Source organism: Melozone crissalis, unplaced genomic scaffold, assembly GCF_028551555.1.
Source record: "Melozone crissalis strain CALT ecotype California unplaced genomic scaffold, PUWL_Pcris_2 ptg000004l_1, whole genome shotgun sequence".
Lineage (NCBI taxonomy): Eukaryota > Metazoa > Chordata > Aves > Passeriformes > Passerellidae > Melozone > Melozone crissalis.
Window position 1 is genome coordinate 14,641,171 of NW_026535782.1, and position 18,899 is coordinate 14,660,069.

General features: G+C 38.9%; 1 protein-coding gene across 4 annotated transcripts in view; it reads right to left on the reverse strand.

Moving 5' to 3' along the window:
* PTPRZ1 (protein tyrosine phosphatase receptor type Z1) overlaps window positions 1–18,899 on the reverse strand; it is a 132,771-nt gene that overhangs the window by 72,419 nt on the left and 41,453 nt on the right. For all 4 annotated transcript variants that reach the window (XM_054277641.1, XM_054277631.1, XM_054277621.1 and 1 more), the window contains exon 2: window positions 17,989–18,054. In XM_054277641.1, coding sequence (XP_054133616.1) covers window positions 17,989–18,054 — 66 coding nt within the window. The remainder of the gene's footprint in view (window positions 1–17,988; window positions 18,055–18,899) is intronic.

Below are 18,899 nucleotides of genomic sequence, written 5' to 3' on the forward strand. Positions count from 1 at the left end.
CCAATTGCTGCTTTCAAAAGAGGTTTTTAAAAATTGCTCTATTGATCTGAGATGTAAACTGCATCTGCGATGGTATAAACAATATGTCCTGTGGGATGACAACATTAATATTTTATTACTAACTTCTTGCATAGCCTCCTACATGTGCTGTGGAATATAAAAACAACCTTCATTCAAGCAGAGGAGGAAAAACAAAAAGCGAGTATACAAATATATTCTGAGAAATATTTAGTAATTTCAAGATTGCATAAGCTGCATTTCTGCTTAAGATGTTGGGTTTTAAACTGCAGGTTTGCTGCCCTGCAGAGCATTTAGAGGATGCTCATTGCAAAATCAAAACCTGGTCAGTCATTTGCAAGAAAATCAGATTTCTTGGTTCGGAGGAGCACATTTGTCATTTGACATCACATTGTCTATTTTTAGAGGATGCTTTCTCATGAGCATCCATATGCCATTATTTTACTCAAACAAAAAGAAGAAACTGAGGGGTAACATGGGCAGAAGTTTGGCCATCTCTCTACAGCAGTGCACAGGCTCAATGCAATGTATCCAATGCATCTGGTAAAATATCCCACACAGTCCAAGGCAAAAGGACTTGAAGGGGAGAGCCAGTGCTCATAAATTAATTGCCTTTCTCTCTTCACTGGCTGTATTGAAGGCAGCCACCTTTCAAAGGTCAGTCCAAATGTCCAATCAATTTTCTCTTAATGGCAATGGGAATGATGGCCACAGACTATATTCCATGCAAGTGCACTAGGGATTAGAGCACTGGATGAGGAAGCAGTGACTTGAATTTTTGGGTTTATTCTTCCTGAAAGCGTTATGCCAAGATAATGAGAAAAGGCCTAACCAGTAAAAGAGAGAAGTGTCTAACCTTTCCAAGAAAGCTGTGCTGCTGAGGCCTCTGGGCAGCAAAAGCCCTCTGCTCTCAAGCTGAAAAGAAGCCTGACTTCACCTTGTGGTTTCAGAATTTAGGGTAGGGGAAGGAGGACAAGGGAACAGTCTGAGGTTCTGTCTTTGCTTTTAGGTCTTGTTTTTTGCCTTTTACTCAGAGATGATATAATCTGAGAGATGAGGAAGCTTTATCCAGAACCTCAGTTCCAGTGAGCTGTGCTAATTTCCAGGAAAATTGCACCATTCTGTGGGAAGAAGAAAGGAACTGTAAAAGGTTAGATAAGACTAGTTTCAGTTCATGTAAGAGCCTGCCACTTTGTAGACTCTAAGCTGCAAATTTATGTGAAATGTGCAACATGGAGAGCACAAACATGTAAAAAGAAAACCAAATGCATCCCTAAGGGGCATTTCTAATTAAAACTATTGCTTGATTGTGTATTTCATTTCACTTTAACTAGTTAATAGCAGTGGATGCTTCATTTGAAAATAAAGAAGGGGACAAGTGATACTTGAGCCTGATGAACATGATGCCCTTATGCAGAGACAGACAACCCTACTCCTCATACACACCAGCACTTCTGTGCTCTGCTGACAGAAAGTACCCCAGTGATTCCTGAAAATGAGAACAGTCACTCCATGGGTTATAAAAATACATCAGAGCAAGAAGAAAGATGTTTTGGAAGAGACAGAGACATTTTTCCTGACTGCACCTCTTCCTTCAAATCAGCAAAGTGCACAGGCCTGTAAATTACAGTGTCTTAAGTTCCCAGTAACCTCAAGTGACTGCATAGCTGGAATCAGGTCCTAAATTTGTATATAAATGTATCTTAGGCTAAAGGAGCATCTGCTTACATGTACTCCTATAATGTACCAGTTTACAATAAAAACATGCAAAAAATTTACAGGGTCATGTCAGTGCTCTGGGCTGCTCAGAAAACAGAAAGTAGTTTTTGTTTTTTAAAGAACATATTCAAAATTTTGCAAGGTTATGTGGATGCAAGCCTGACATTTAAAAAAGTGACTACAGTTGTATTTTCTAGATCTGCTATTGCAGGGTTGGTTTTGTTTGTAACTACTCTATCTCTAGGCAAAAGTTCTGGCTCCATTATGCAGTATCATTATGACACAAAAAAGAAACCTAACATTATCCTCATAGGGACATGGATTCATCATACAGCCCAGTGCAGTTACCTCTGGGAATATGATAAGGAATGTTTCAGCTAGGCAGACAGCAAAAGACAGTGACATAAAAGAAAGTGATTCACCAACAGCAAATGTGTGAGCACCAGAGATGCACAGTGGTACTACTGAAGGGAGCTGTTGGAGGTGTTCTGAGGCAGCAGGCTGGAAAAGCTGATTTCTCATTTTGTCTCATTAAGATAAAATGTGAATGCTAGAGCAAATACAAAGCAGCCACTAGAAACTACTAGTTGAGTGAACAGGTGACTCAACTGTTTGTGGGCTCTGTGAAATAGGGCCCTGCCAGTCCACAGGGCTCACAAATGCAGAGCAGGATAAAAGCAGTACAAATGCAGACTACTCAACCCTCGGGCTCCTCTAAAAATGAAGTCAATACATTCCAGCTGCTGACAGTCCAGATGATCTGAGCTGCTCAGTGGCACAAGAAAGGAAATACTGCCTGCCTTCAGTGCTCTGACTGCAGGCTTGCAGTAGTCCAAGAGAGAGAAAATGAAATCAAATTAAATTAAATCTATTTAATCTCAAATTGTCTGCAACAAATGTCCAAAGAAAAGCAAATTATTTTGGATTTCAAAAAGGCATCCAAAAGTTTTGGAAGAGTAAGTGATTGATAAAACCCACAAAAAGTTATTAATTTAGAGTTACATGAAATCTTCAGTGTTAAATTTGAATTGTAGGTGCAAATCAGGCAAGCCCCAGAAACAAGTCTGAGTGACTTAAGAATTTACTTTTCTCAGACAGAGGTTTCCATCCTACTGGATTCTACTGCAATTCCATTAAAAAGAATTACAGTAGTCTAAATCACCCAGGTAACATTAAATTATTTCAACAAATATTTTATGTCAAGGCAAGATGTCAAGAGCTTGCCCAAGAAAAACTTGCCTTATACAGAAACTGAATTGATAAAATAAAAACTACCTCATCCTTCCAGAATCCAGATCCAAAAGAAGAACATATCAGGATTTCAGAGAAATGTTGTGCCTTTTTTTTTTTTTTTTTTTTTTTTTTTTTAGAAGAGAGAACTTGCACGTTTTTCTGTGTCTCTTTATAAAAAACCTGATAATTTTGTCTGGAATACTCCCTGCAGCCCCTTCTCCCACAGCCTCAAAATGTCAAAATTGAGGAAATCACCCAGCATAGAAAACAATTTTTCTTAGACAAATGTTTAATGATTAACAAAAGGTTTGAAAATCTGGGTAATTTCAGGAATGGTTGGTAGATTCTCTTTGTCTAAGCAGTGACGTAGACACGAGGTGCTGTTTGGAAGATGATTAAATTGGGTCTTACATTGCCCCAAAGCATCACAGATGTGCAAGACCGAAAGGTCATCTGAGTCCTTTCCTTCATTACAGGATCAGGTTTAATCAGATTCAATAATCTCTCACTAATGCTTGTCTTCCCCATTTTTTGAAAGGACTTCAATAAGAGGGATTTCACAGCCTTCCTAAGCAACCTGAATGGAGCTATTCTTACAGTTATATTTGCCTTTTATTCCACCTCAGCCTTTTCATCTGCAGATTAAACTGATTCAACCTTGTCACTTCAGTGGAATCGAGAACAACTGACAGCTTTTAAATATTTAAAAAATATTATCCTAACTCCCTTTTCTACACTGACTTATTTCCTTCAGTTATCTTTCAAGGATTTTGGACTTCCTTAGACACCAATCATCCTTTTTGGTTCTTCTCTGCACCTTCTCCCAATTTGTCACTGTCTTTTCTACAAGTGTGCAGCCCAAGGATAAATACAGAAGTACAGCTGAGATATTCCTAGCGACAAGTAGAGCAGAATAATTGCCTCCCGTGCCTTATACATCATTCCTGTTAATTCACCTCAAAATGGGACTGCCTTTTCTGCAATGACAACATATTGTTAATTCAGATGCAATTATGGCTAACTGCCATACAGCCACCTAACCAGCAGTACCCATTTTGCATCTACATCTTTGATTTTCTTTCCTGGTGGGAGTAATTTGTGCTTGCTGTTACCACTTTATTGAAAAATTCTACTTGATTAATTTCAGACTATTTCTCAACTACATTTTGAATTCTTACTATGTCACCCAAAATTCTTGCAACTTCCAGCATGAATTTGCAAATGCCCTCCCTTCTGTTACCTGAGATGTTAGTGAAAATAGTGGAGAAGATCACATCTAAGGGGATTTCTTGCATATGTCTTGAAAGGATTCATGAAACTATTTTTGATTCTCACATTACCATAAACGTTGTAAAAATCTCCATCATTGTTGATTGTGTAGAAAAAGCTGTATCTGCTTGCATTATCTTGAATCTCGTACTACCATGCTCTAAAACAATAGCTCTGCAAAGTACAAACTTAGCTGTTCATCTTAGAGAGGTGCCAAATATGAATTTTCATGACAATTTAACATCAATGTCAATTTTCACTGATGATTAACTTTGCAGAATAAAGCTAATAAGCTTGTAATTTTTCTTGGAATGTAAAATAATGAGGGGCCTGCATGGCAACAGCTAATTGTCACTTCGTCTTATGAAGAGATTCCTCACCTAATTGCCAAATATTCCTAGTTTTGCTACAATAATTTTTAAAGTAATTTGGCAATTTTTTACACAATGAAAGTAGAATAAATATTTGTACTCAATTTCTCAGTATTTTTCCTACCTGCTCCATCATTGCTAAGATCCGCACATGAAGATTTTGTTTAGAAACATATTCCACTGTTAATGTGATTAAAATTGGTCATAACTATTGGCGAGGACTGAACTGTAGTTTAATTTCATGTTAAGGGATATCTTTTTCACTGATTTCAGTTGGCTTCAGTTCAGGCAGTAAGAATGAAGTTTTATATCTGAGCATAGGTAATTAGTAGCAGTTGTAGAATTTTGTACCTACTTAGCAATAATTTAAATTTTATTTACACAGGAATTTATCAAAGAGATTTATCTGTGAGTGATAGCATAATAAAGGTACTAATTGTATATTAAGTATTCATGTAGCTGTTTATTTTTAGACTATGAATCATTGCAATGTTGTGATGCGTGAACAGGAAACTTACAACATAGGTGATATTTCACCTAGGATATAGAACATTTTATAAGACAACTTCTTTATATTGACTCATGATCATGAAGGCAGTGGAGTTAGAGTGAGGCTGAATGTGCCTGTAGAATCTGAATGAGAACACAGATGACTGTTTGGGTGATTTCAAAATTGAGATATCGTGGAAGAAGGAAAGGAAATAAAGAAAAGGAAGGAAGTGGCGGAAGGAAGGAAGTGGCGGAAGGAAGGAAGTGGCAGAAGGAAGGAAGGAAGGAAGGAAGGAAGGAAGGAAGGAAGGAAGGAAGGAAGGAAGGAAGGAAGGAAGGAAGGAAGGAAGGAAAGAACAAAAAGGGTCTGGAAAAGCAGAAAATCTGTAATTTTTAAATTGTGCTGAATAGATCAGTAAATACACCAAAATGTTTCCATATTATCCTGTCGCTGTTATCACCCAGCACTAACAACTCAGTACTTTTCAATGAGAAAAGAAGAAAAATAGTTAGCAGCAGTAAATAGGAAGTACTAGGCTGTGTGTGTGCAGAAGCTCTAGAGATTGTCAGTTTTGCTAATTTCACCTACTGATGACATGACATGTGAAAATGCACCATCACAAGGAGGTCCAGTACAGCATATGGGATGAACAGCTGACCTTGAGAAAAACAGTATTAAATATGGCATGAAATACAACAATGCAATTAGTATAGTGATACATTTAGACAGTAGTGGGAGTTTTTGTTACTAATAAGAATCTCAACATAGGAAAAACATGGGGGAGGAGGAGAATCAGACCATGTCTGACAGTCTCAGAGGGCTGTAAACTGATGGAAAGGCAAGTGCGTACTGAAGTTCTAACCATGCAACTCCTAGTAAAGAAAATGAAGCATTAATGTCTCTGCAAAAAGTCCTGGGAACAGTTCATGTAGGATAATTGCACGAGCTTCTGGTTGAAGACAAAATAATTTTAGATGAAACATAATTGAGCAGAAAAAGCTAGTGCAACAATCAAAGGGGGCCAAGAGACCAGATTATTGTGGTTTAACTTAAAAACTAACAGGAAATGGATATCAATGCAGGTAAATACTGCCAATAGAAAGAAACTCCCCAAAGAACAAACAAAACAATCAATTCTACCAGAAGAACCAGATTATCTCAACAGTCCACTAATTCAGCTAGCTTGGAAATTCAAATCAGTTTGGCTGGAGAGCCAAGTACAAAGAGTGGTGCTGAAAGAAGGAAAACCCAGTTGGCAGCCAGTCACAAGTGGGGTTCCCTGGGGCTCAGTACTGGGGCCAGTTCCATTTAACATCTTAACCAATCATCTGAATGAAGGGCTCAAGTGCACCCTCAGCCAGTTTGCAGATGACACCAAGCTGGGCCAGATTACTGATCTGCTGAGGGTCAGGAAGGCTCTCAGAGAGATTTGGACAGGCTGGATCATAGGGCTGAGGGCAACTGGATGAGGTACAACAAGGCAAAGTGCCAAGTTCTGCCCCTGGGTCACAACAACCCCTTGCAATGTTCCAGGCTGTGGCCCAGTGGAAAAGGACCTGGGGGTGCTGGTTGACAGCCATCTGAACATGATCCAGCATGTGCCCAGGTGGCCAGGAAGGGCAATGGCATCCTGGCCTGCCTCAGAAATACTGTAGTCAGGACCAGGTGAGGGAGTGGCCCCCGGTACTTGGCACTGGAGAGGCCACAGCTGGAATCCTGTGTCCAGCTTTGGGCCCTTCACTACATGAAAAACATTGAGGTGCTGGAGTGTGTCCAGAGAAGGGCAATGAAGCTGCTGAATGGTCTCAACCACAAGTCTGATGAGAAGCAACTGAGGGAGTTGAGTGTGTTTATTCTGGACAAAAGGAGGCTGAAGGTAGAAATTCTCACTCTTCAAGTCCCTGAAAGCAGCCTGTGGCCAGGTGGGGGTCAGCCTCTTCTCCAAGGTAACAAGTGACAGGACAAGATGAAATAGCCTCAAGTTGCATCAGGGGACATTCAAACCGGCTTTTAGAAAAATATTCCTCATCATTAGAGTTATCCAGTACTGGAAAAGGCTACTCAGGGAAGTGGCTGTGTTACCATCCCTGGCTGTATTTAAAAGATGTGTTGCTTAAGGGACATGGTTTAGTGGGGGACTTGGCAGTGTTGGGTCAACAGCTGGTCTCAATGATCTTAAGGGTCTTTTCCAATGCAAATGAATCTATGATTTTATGAAAAGTCAAGAATGGGTTTCTGAGATAGTCTTTCAGTGAAATTATGAAGCAAAATATTCCACATATTTTTAAAACAGATTTCAATTAACTTTGTTTAAGAATTAGATGGCATGATTGCCTGTAGCAGCAGTATTGGAGTTAGGGAGTTCATATATGGTACCAACAAAACCCTGAACATTCAATTAAAGGAATGGAAAATACCACTTCATTCACAACAACTAAAGCTGAGCAACTGGGAGAAGAATGTTTTGTTTCTACAAAACATTTATCTAGAAGAAAGATCAAAGTACACTGTAGTTCAGAGCTCTTATTTTATGATCACCTGAAATGTGCTTGCAGTCTACCTAACCATTTGTTTAAGAGTATTTGACCAATTGAACCTGAAACAATTGACTGAACAAAACTTACTAGTAGCTTATTATTTAGAACGAAGGCAAATTTTAGAAACAACAATATGACTCAGTTGCATGGAATTTTAAAGTAAACTTTAAAATCCATTGTCATTTTAAAAAGGATTTTGTTATTTCAGCTACTAATCTATCAAGAGATTGCTAGTTATGAACCTGAGGTTTAAAAAATCATGTTTTTCCAATAGTGGAATAAAGAATATACTTTAGTTGTATTGACTTTCACCTCAAGAACCCATATTGATGAAAAGTTTCTTTTGCCAATAACAGTATTTGAAATTGAATAATAAATTATAAGGAAAAAGAAGACATCTTAAAATCTTTTTATAGAAGATAGTTAATGAATATAGCACAGTACAAACCTCACTGTTCTCCAGAAGCACTTACATTCATGACCTGTTGAGCTGGCCACTCACCAGCAGGTTTATGTATGTAACTTGTAACACATCCACAGATGTACCACTACCCTCACAAACGGAGGGACACAGAGAATACCCTTAATTGATTGAATGGGCTTTATGCCACTAAATTGGAGCCAGTCTTACACAGAATATGCACCAAGAAGCACCTTTTGATATGTTCTATTTAACTGTGGCACAGCAGGTAGGAGCCCTCCCTCCTGGTACGTTCCCATAAAAGGTGCCGTGGGTGTGCTGGCTCTGTGAACCCTGGCAGGCATGCCAGCTGAAGGCACCATGGTAACCAGGCTGGAGAGGGGCTCTGACATTTAGGAAAAGGCAGCTGGGAGACACTGCAGGATAGTCATGGAAACAGCCAGCCAGCTCTCTCTCCATTAGTTACTCGGGAGGGAAGTTTTTCCTGGAAACACAGGAGATAAAGTGGCAAACTGACAGTTACTTCATGGAGCCATTAGAAATGTCAGGGAGAAGTAGGCAACGAAAACCTGCATGATTGTTTGATAGCGGGAAAAAGGAGAATTTTGTAATGCAAAAGGGAAATAAGTCATGGCTGCACTCTAAGAGAAGAACTAAAGCAATATGACAAAAAGTGTAAAATGGAAAGGATAGAAAAATTTCTTTTGAGAATGGGATGAAGTGAGGAGACACAGGAAGTCATCCAGAAAAGCTCTTTTTAGCACATGCTCCACAGCTCCTCTAAGGAAAAAACAAATGATTTCAAAGGGAACTTCAGATGTGTGATCAAGCCACTGCAACAGATTATCATCAGTTGCTTTCACACAGAGGAGAACAAGCAGTGCTCTCATTTTGATCCAATGCACATCACATTAGGACTGGCAGGTGTACAGATCTCATCTTGGTGGCTAAATGTGTTGGTAAAGATTAGCCATGATAATGAATATGTGTGAAGTGGGTACTTACAGCTGAAAAACATGAATGCTTGCCTTTTTTAAAGTATGTTCCTGCTCCTTAAGAATGTATATTACATATTGTCTGTTGCCTGTTTGTGCTGGCCACTTTGCATCTCTTTTGGATACTTGGAAAGCAAGTGAGATACAGATTAAACAGGTAATGTGCTAGTGTTCCTCTGTTCACACACATCACAGCCCTACTTTGAAGCTAGCTTTCAAGAAATTACATATGAATAATAATAATGATAATGAAAAAACCTTTTAGCTTGTAATTTTTCACTCACTAGAACTCTAACCATAAATATTTGCTTTCCTGAAAAACCACAGGAAAAATATGACCGAGATTGATCATATTGTATATATGCAAAGTAGTCAAAACATGTACAAGCATGCAGAAAATCCACTCTGTTCTGAAACAGGAGAATTTATTAATCTTTGCCTCAGTATTTGTAAATACTCCAGCAACAATTTTTTTCAATTTTTCCCTTTCAGGTACTCATGCGGGGCAATAAAAAACTTGGGTACTTTTTGTTCTGGGCTTGTTTATATCACTAATGGAGTAAAAATAATTGCAATCAGTCTATAGCCACGCACTCAACCCCTGAATTGTCTCCTTACACATCTAAGGAAATTTCAGAAGTTGGGGAAAAAAATTCCAAGTCCTTACAAGATTCTTTCCTTTTTCTAGCATTCAACACATTATCCCTCTCTTTGCTTTTACATTTTTAGTACCTTAATTTTCGTAACTACCCTTTGAAAATGTCTCTTGTTAACACAGTTTTCATCAGATAAAGTGCACTGACAGAGGAACCACTGACAGAGGGAAAACAGCTTAGGTTTCAAATGCAGCATCTATGATAAAGGCTGAAAGAAGATAAGTCAATTGTTTCTGTGGCTCCTAAAACAGGATCAATGCCAGGCAATATCAGATCAAGGCACAGTCTCTCCTATAAAGAAAGCTCTTGGAAGAGAGCACAAAGAGGCCACCACAGCTTGTCTACAGAGTTTGTTGGAAGCACAACTCTTCAAGCATAGCAGGAACCAGCTAAATATGTATGCAGAGAGACCCAGCTTCTCAAAAAAAAAGGGGCTTGTGCACTTTCACAGGTGGAAGAGATGCTCAGGACTGAAATTCTGTGATTCTGGCATTGGAATGATTGAGGGAACAGTTCATGAACTGATAAATCTAGTGGCAAATGCTGATTATTCCAAGACAGAAATGTTGATGGGTTTCCCTAGTTTCTCAAATTGTAAAGTTTTGATTTTTTTTTTTTTTTGTGGGAAAATAACTTATAACATTCCACGGTCCCCTCTTGCTCAGGATTCTTCACTGTACCCTTTATCTTCCTTCTCTCACAGACTTTTCTAAGTCTGCCCTTTGGGGGACTGCTTTAATTCTTATGGGTTAAAGAACATTACATGGAATATCTACCCAGAAGGGTTTGATATCTATTGAATTAATGAGATACAGCAAGATCAGAAATGGCTTCAAATTTGTGAGTAAAATCCACAGAATTATTTATTAGGTATTATCAAACTGTGCATACTGAAATTAATGGGGTTTGAACTCTACAGGAAAAACCAAAACCTGTTATAAATACAGCAGAATAGCCTTTGAGTAAAAATGTCAGTAAGGAAGTCCAAAACTTATTGGATGGAGCAGATCATTAAATACAGCCTTCTGTAAACATAAGCAATGGGAGAATTATCTGCTGGGCTCTAAACCTCACAAACTCACAGATCATTTTGATATGGAGGTGATGGCCTCAAAGTAATCATCTGTGCATTTGGTAAGCAAGTGGTCCCCAAGAACACAACCTTCCTACTGCAGCACAGATTGAATGCACTTGTAAATGAGAAATCATTCAGTAGTATGTGCAAAAGGATTCTTTTATGATCATTTTGAAAGGCAAAGAGGCTTAACTAGAGGCTACAGTCTGCTGTGAGATATTCAAAATTTGTCTTTTTCTATTTGACTTTGGTATATTCCCAAAGACAGCACTCCTAAAAAAGCTTTTAATTTCCAAATGGATTTACTTAATTGGAAGTTTCTACATCTTTCTGACCCCTGAAGAGACCTTGGCATAACAGCAGTGCCACACTATGCAAATGTCTCACACTTAGACTTCTGTACTTCAGAAGCCAACTTTTCATTTGAAAAATCTGATGATGCTCAGAACTTGCTGTGCACTTTGTGAAAATGGTTTTCTTTGTTTATAGCATTAGAGAACTGAAATGCAGGAAGGAACAGTCTTATCTGAGTTCCTTCAAAGGAAACATTGACAAATTGATCACTTTAATGTTATTTGAAATTAAAATGCTATAATTTAGCAGTGGTGAGAAAAATATGAATACCAACATGCTGTTCTTCAGACCTGTCCTACAAGAATCCAACTTTGAAAATTCCATGAATTAGGGATCCAATTCTCTTACTTCCTCCCCCAAAATCCCTTGAAAACTTTTCCACTCAGTTTACCCTAGAAATATTACTGACTAAAAGATAAATAAATTCCACTTTGCTGCTAATAGCTTTCTACTGCTCAAAGATCAGCTTTCTTCATTGAAAAGAAAGCTTAATGCAAACAGACTTCTGAACCATGTAATTTTATATGGATTCAAAATCCACAAATATACTAAATAGACATCTTCTTTCTGTTGAATAATGTGCTTTGTGCTGTTGAGTCAGTACATTGAGATATCTTAAAAGGAATTTCTTGATGGCCAGAAACGCCAGCATGTGGCTTTTCACTTGAGGATACCTTGTCCCTTTGATGCAAACAGATGCATAACAATGTAATTTCTGCTGTTGAATCATAAGCTTTCAAAAGCCATTAACAGTGTAATAAGCTTTTAATTAGTGATCCTGTGAATTTAGTGATGAAAGACTGGAAGCACGAGTGGCTGTGTGATCTGGGGGTTATAAATACATGTAATGAGCTGTCATGCAAGAAAAGGTGAGACAGCCTCTGAAGCATAAGTCTACTGAAAAAAAAAAAGACCCCTGCAGAACCATTTTATGAGTTAATAAAAGAAAGTATCCTTTTTCATTTCTTAACCTGACCCTTTATTTAAGGAATCCACACAGCCCAAGAGCATAGGCTTTTCTTTATTACCCACAACTGATACAGCACATCAGTTATGACTATACCTGGTGAACACAAAGCACAAAATGATGTAATTGGCAGGAGGTCATAAAAAGACAAGATCTTCTCATAAGTGATGCTGATACTGCTATGGTAGTTACTTCACAAGGAAAAAAAAATGAACTTAATTTGGTATGCATCATCTCCCCAGAACACAGTTTTATCAAGCCACTGAAAGCAGAAGGTTTCATCAACTCTTGGCCAGGCTCTCTTGGAGACGTTTCAGTCTGGTCTGGCAGAGCAGTCCATTGAAGCAGGCAGCTCTGCAGGAAGCTCCTCGCTCCCACTCCAGCAGGCTCCTGCTGGTGCATCCCCCTCTCCCACACAGGCTGACTGTCAGGATTTGGCTCACCAAATGGCCCATCCATCATGCTGCACCCTGGGAGGTGATGGCCCAGGCCCAGACCCCTGCCCTTCCCCGCAGACTCCCCTTGCCCCGGCCTGGAGCTGTCTCACAGGAACGAGCACCGTGCACAGAACGCAGCAGCACAGCCTCTCCTTCACCTCGGCTGCAGGGCAGGGAGCAGCACCTGCGTGCCCCACCTTGTCCACGCTCCAGCAGATGGCTGCTGAACAGACACAGGGTGAGCATGAGGGGAAAGACTCACATTTTCTACTTTACCTGGACTGAACTGCTGGGTAACAGAGGCAGCAGACATTTTACAGAATAAGCAGTTAGCTACCAGTGTTAAAATCATTCTGTTGGGCCACAGCTGAGATAGTGGATCAGCTAGTAGAGCCTTGCTCACTTTTTAGGCTGAGTGAAAAGCAAATACACCCATGCATTGTTATGGACATAAGCAACAACATGCTTTTCCATAAACTTAATGAGAAGTGACTTTGAAGTTAAATCTCCTCAGTATTGAAATATGATGGAACATTTGAAATTAAAATATTAGCTCTTGTTTGGGCAAGAAAGAAAATTGCATTTTCTCAGTACCACTGAAAACAAAAGCCATTTTAATTTCTGAGCCAAACTAGAGGAATGAACATTTGAAGCAATCACAGCACATTTATAAGACTTGGGGTGGCAAACCTAGCCTTTCAAACAACAACTAAAGTTTTGTCTGTGTAGCAACAGTAACAGGAATAATAAACTAGGGCAATATCTCCAGGAGGCTGTTGAGTCAAACACAAAAAGGTAACAATTCCAGGTTTAACAAGATTAGTTCAATTAGTTCAACAAGGGAGCAAAACAAAGAAATCATTACATTTAGGCATTGCTACTGAAAGAAGTATTGGTGCGAGTGCCAAAAGAGCACCATCACTATACATTACTACTGAAAAACATCAGATATTAAAAATTATCTGAATATCTTAATTAATAATCCTGATGGAATGAGTTCTGTGTGTGTCAGCAGTGTGCCTTTGCAGCCAAGAAGAAAAACACTGTTCTGGGCTACCTTAGCAAGAGTGGAGCCAGCAGCATGAGGAGAGTGACTCCTTCCCTCTACTGCACACCAGTGAGGTGACATCGAGAATGCAGGGTCCGGTTTGGATTTCCTCCTGAACCCAGTATGAGATGGATGTTTACAAACTAAGGGCTGCTGAGGTGGTCTGGGGGCTGGAGTACATCATGCATGAGGAGAGGCTGAGGGACCTGAGTTTGCCAAAGCTTAAGCTGAGAGGGAACTTAGCTGAAGTCGACTGCTCTGTAAAGGCAATGTACAGAGCAGTGCACAAGGAAAGGGGGACAAGCAACGGCCACAGGTTGCAATGAGACATATTGAAGCTGAGTTAAAGAAAAAAAATGTTTTCAAAATAACAACAGAACACATTGACCAAACTGCAGCACCTCCTTCTTTGGAGATTTTCCATACTTTTCCTGTTTCAGCTTTGAAGATCATTTTGCTTTGAGCTGAGGTGGAATCACATAATCTCCAAGGGCCCCTTCAAACCTAAGTCATACTGTGATTCTATGATTCATGATGCTTTTCCCCAGAGAAAAAGGAAATATTCATATTCTGCTTGCAAATAATAAATATCTTCTTTGAATACCTGGAGACCAATCAGTTTATACCAAAATTACCCTTTCCTCAAGATCAGATTTGCCAATACTTGTAAAGCAAATGTGTAACAGCGTATCACATAATAAATGGCAGCACAGGCTGAACATAACACTCCTACACAGTGAGACAAAGAACATTGATCTGATTATGGTATTTATTTACATAGAACATTCAATTTTTAAAAATGTTTGAAGCTCTTGGCTTTGCTAATTCCTTGAAGACTGTTTAGAATCTCTTGTTTTTAACAAATTTCAGCTGTGTTTTTTTCCCCCTAAAGCACATAACTTGTTTGTTGTGAACAAGAACCAAAATCCCAGGAGTGAAACCCAACAGAAAGACATTTCACTGGGGACAAAAACAAAAAAATTATTGTGATATCACTTGCCAGTTTTACATGTGAACTTATAGACTTGGACTTTGATGGACTGCTATCAACCAGCCATGTTAAAGAAAATCAAACCAAACATCAGAACCAGAAAACAACATTACATCATTCCTTCTGTCAAAAACAATTCAGATAAGCAAAGCATCAAAAAAAAGAAATTAATCTTTCACTTCTGTGACACAAAGTAACCAAAGCTCATATTACTTGCTTTATGCTTTGAAGTAATATGTGAAAGACTAAAGTTAGTGGTACAGATAAATATTGTGTAAATGACCTTTGCTTATCAATTAGTATGTAACTGATTTAAGGAAATTGAATTTTCACAGTACACCAGAGTTTTTCTGCAACAAAAAATGGTTGGATTCACTTTTTGCTGTATGGAACCATATGAAAGTATTCATGACATTTTAAAAAATTTCTATGACTGCTTTAATGAAAAATATAATCAAAGGTTGTTGAAATAAAGTGATTTTTACAAACAGGCTAGCTTCAGCATCCCCTCATGCCAGGAAACATTGGATGCATCTGTAACAAGAACTTGTACCTTCCAGTTCTTTAACATGGTATTTGTTTATGCAAATACATGCAAAGTCAGGACACAAAAGATTAAATTAATGCATGCAAATGCAGATTTTATTCATGGCTTAAAACAGAGCTCTTAGAAGTATTACAAAATCTTTCCAGTAGCATTTATGACTTCATTATACACTTATCCAAGAGTCAAAACCTGATGGTGACTCATTAATTTCCAGCATGTGAAATTGCTTTATTATGAAACTTCACGTTCAGAAATTGGCTGATTTTAGCAGGTAAAACTCTCTAGCTCCATTTTACTTTCATCTTACAGCACCATCCCAGTAAAGGAGTATATTGACCCACTGTGGTTAATATATCTGAAATTTCTTATTTGATACAGAGAATTACATTGCTCAGACTCAGGTTAATTTACCAAGCCAGTTGGATCTCTCTTACCCATGGTGCATTAGACTCTGTGGTTTCAGGATCCCTAGGCCCATTCAAAACACTTCATTGGCACATTGAGTCTAATTTTTCACTTTCAATGAAATTTTTCACTTTCACTCTTTCAGTAAGAAGGTTATAAGACAGAATATAACTGGGGCCTGAGGAAAAAAAAGTACTGGCAAAGCATTCATCCATTCAGAGGTGTAGATGTTGGTCTATGCCTCACAACCATAAGCCTGTGCTAGGTACAGCACTTATACATACAGGACGTCATATTGCTTGCCTCAGGAATAAAATAATTTAAATTATTATAAATGAAGGAGATCAAAACCCATATGCTTCAGGCTGTAGACCTCTGTGCCTCCAAATCACAATGTTAAAATCTGGAAATTTTTTTCACGTTAAGGAAGGCTGTCTTTTTATTAGTGAAAGCTGGGTTTGTGTATTCCACTTTATGCCAAGAACCAATTACCTGGTATTTCAGCAAAGCATCCCATAATACTCAGCTTGCAAACAGTTGCCAGCCCTAAGATCCTGATTCACATGCAGCCTTCCCCAAAAGCTCTGAATATCAATTTTTGACCCCACATGCAGTCAGCTGTTTAGGAATGCTGGGGGCACACAGAGCTTGTGCAGCAGAGGGCTTGGAGAGGCAGCAGGAGCAGGGCAGGAGCAGGGCAGGGCAGGATGGAGCTGGGGAAGGGCAGGAGAGGGCAGGATGCAGCTGGGGCAGGGCAGGAGAGGGCAGGATGCAGCAGGAGAGGGCAGGATGCAGCTGGGGCAGGGCAGGAGCAGGGCAGGATGCAGCTGGGGCAGGGCAGGATGCAGCTGGGGCAGGGCAGGAGAGGACAGGATGCAGCAGGAGCAGGGCAGTATGCAGTAGGAGCAGGGCAGGATGCAGCTGGGGCAGGGCAGGATGCAGCTGGGGCAGGGCAGGAGCAGGGCAGGATGCAGCTGGGGCAGGGCAGGATGCAGCTGGGGCAGGTGGCTGCAGGAGCAGCAGGATTTTAGCCAGGGCTCCTGGACAGGTCTGAATGGAGAGAAAGGCTTTGCCAGCTGGGGAGTCACTGGAAAAAGCATATGAATTGAGATGACTACATACAGGTATCTCACAGGTTAAGGGAGAGGAACAGCAAGTATGGATCAGCTGACATGCCAATTCTGTGCTATTTTTCCATACAAAATATCCATCCATCCATTGATGCTGCAGCAGCATCACCCATGCATAGTGCATGGGTGCTATTTGCAGCCTAGGGAAGAGCTCTATCCTCTGATATCCTAAACAAACACTATTTGCTATCCTTTAAAGATTGCCCTCTGGTCACCAGGAATCCAGGAGGTATATCCCTGCAGTCATCTAACTACAATATTAAAAAATGGATCAACTTTGAACATGAGATACTGTATTGATTGATTTTATGCTTGAATTTTGCACTACAATCTGTGTAAGTGGGAGTTTTCATTATAAATCTCATTTTGAAGGCTTTATGACTAGCCTGTTTCAATTCTCTCTAGGCTTAAAACTTGTTAGATATGTTTTACACTAGAAGATAAAAATTGTCTTGAAAATGAAAAAGAGAGTGAGAGAAATAAAAAGAATGGTGTAATTTTCCTTAACTACAGGAACATGTTTTGAATAAAATTTATGAAAAACTTAAATTTGACAGTCCTTATTTTTCATAGTTCGGTATTTTTGAAACAGTAGCTTAAGAAATTTAAAATGTAGGAGCCTACACACATCCATAAGAACTCACTTCCTACATGTTGGGCAAAAGAGACCTAGGACAAAATTACCTTTTTAGTATTACTGAAATCACTGGACTTATACGCAAGAACATAGGAAGCTAATTGTAAATTTTCCATTGTTCTTCTTTAATAAGGCATGAAAAATTTCAGGATATATCTTTCCTAGTCATGCAAATGAGAAAGACAAAATGACTGAGTTTTTAGGAGAGTCAGGGTGGGACTTGGCAAGGATGCTCAATGCTCACATGCACAGGGTAGAAGTTTGTGTGCAGTGTATGGGTAGGTTCTTTCCCTCATAATGTGCTGTGCCTTGTTTCAGCCTTTCTGACCGCTTTTCAGATTTGCTAGAACAATAATGTTGAGATGATTAATAAGCACCTAACAATTTATTGACCCAGCCTTCCTCAAATAAGCCAGGCCTCAGGTTGAGGTTTTAATGTTGAGGACTTTCTCTTTCCAAAAGTAATGGATGTAATCTATTAATAAGTGGATTAAAATATGAATCTAAATAGATGAAAATACTCTCCTATTGTAAAGTTCCTGTATTTTTCAGATTCCATTTCCTACACTTTAGCAATTGTTTAGGCATATGGTAAGTGGTACACAGACACACGAGGCTCTTAATATTGTAACAATGGACACAAAAATATCAAAGTGAAATAAATCATTCAGTAGGCAGCTTTGCTTACCTGTGTATGACCAATCAATCTCTTCAATCAGTTTCCTCTGTTGTCTATAGTATCCATACACCAAATCTGCAAAATAGTCATAATTTACAATATTAAAACCAGAAGCCTAACAGGACCTTGAAGTCTTGATGACATCCCCCCAAACAAGATAATCACTGTTTTAATTAATGGTGAATAATTTACTTTGTTCTTATCTTAGACCTCAAATGATAAGTGCTGGTTAAACAGAATTTAAAGATCATTAACATTGTAGCATATTAAGGACACAAGCAAAGCAAACAGAAGATTTCCAATCCTTCCTTCCTTCCTTCCTTCCTTCCTTCCTTCCTTCCTTCCTTCCTTCCTTCCTTCCTTCCTTCCTTCCTTCCTTCCACCATTTCTCCACTTCTAAAATTAATACAACTCTTCCATGAAGAAATCCTATTTTGTCATGTCCTTCAAAAGGACCATTCTAGAGAACCAGGACGTCAATGACAGTTAAACTTTTTCTTCAATGAGGTCATGATGTCAGGTTTTCTGTAACTTTGTACTGCTGATACAAGATAATGAATAAAATATTCTAAAATTATTCAGCATTTGAATATCAATATTCTAAAATATTCAAATAATTTTCATGGTGTTCTATCATTGGCATAATTATAGCTAAAATATTATTTATATGCCAATAAATTTGATGGAGAGAGAAGGTTAGATAATAGATAATAGTTACTTTTTAATGATGTTAATTTTGTCTAGAGAGAAATATCTAAGTACATAAAGGCTCATTGACTTACTCTGACTACTGAATAACCTTCACTGTTATTCCATTTATGCCAGTCCCAGGGCAATTCTAGCAACAGAGTGGTATGGGCAAATAGATGAGTATGCCCCCTAATAATTACTAAAGCATGTAAATTGCAGATACATGTTTT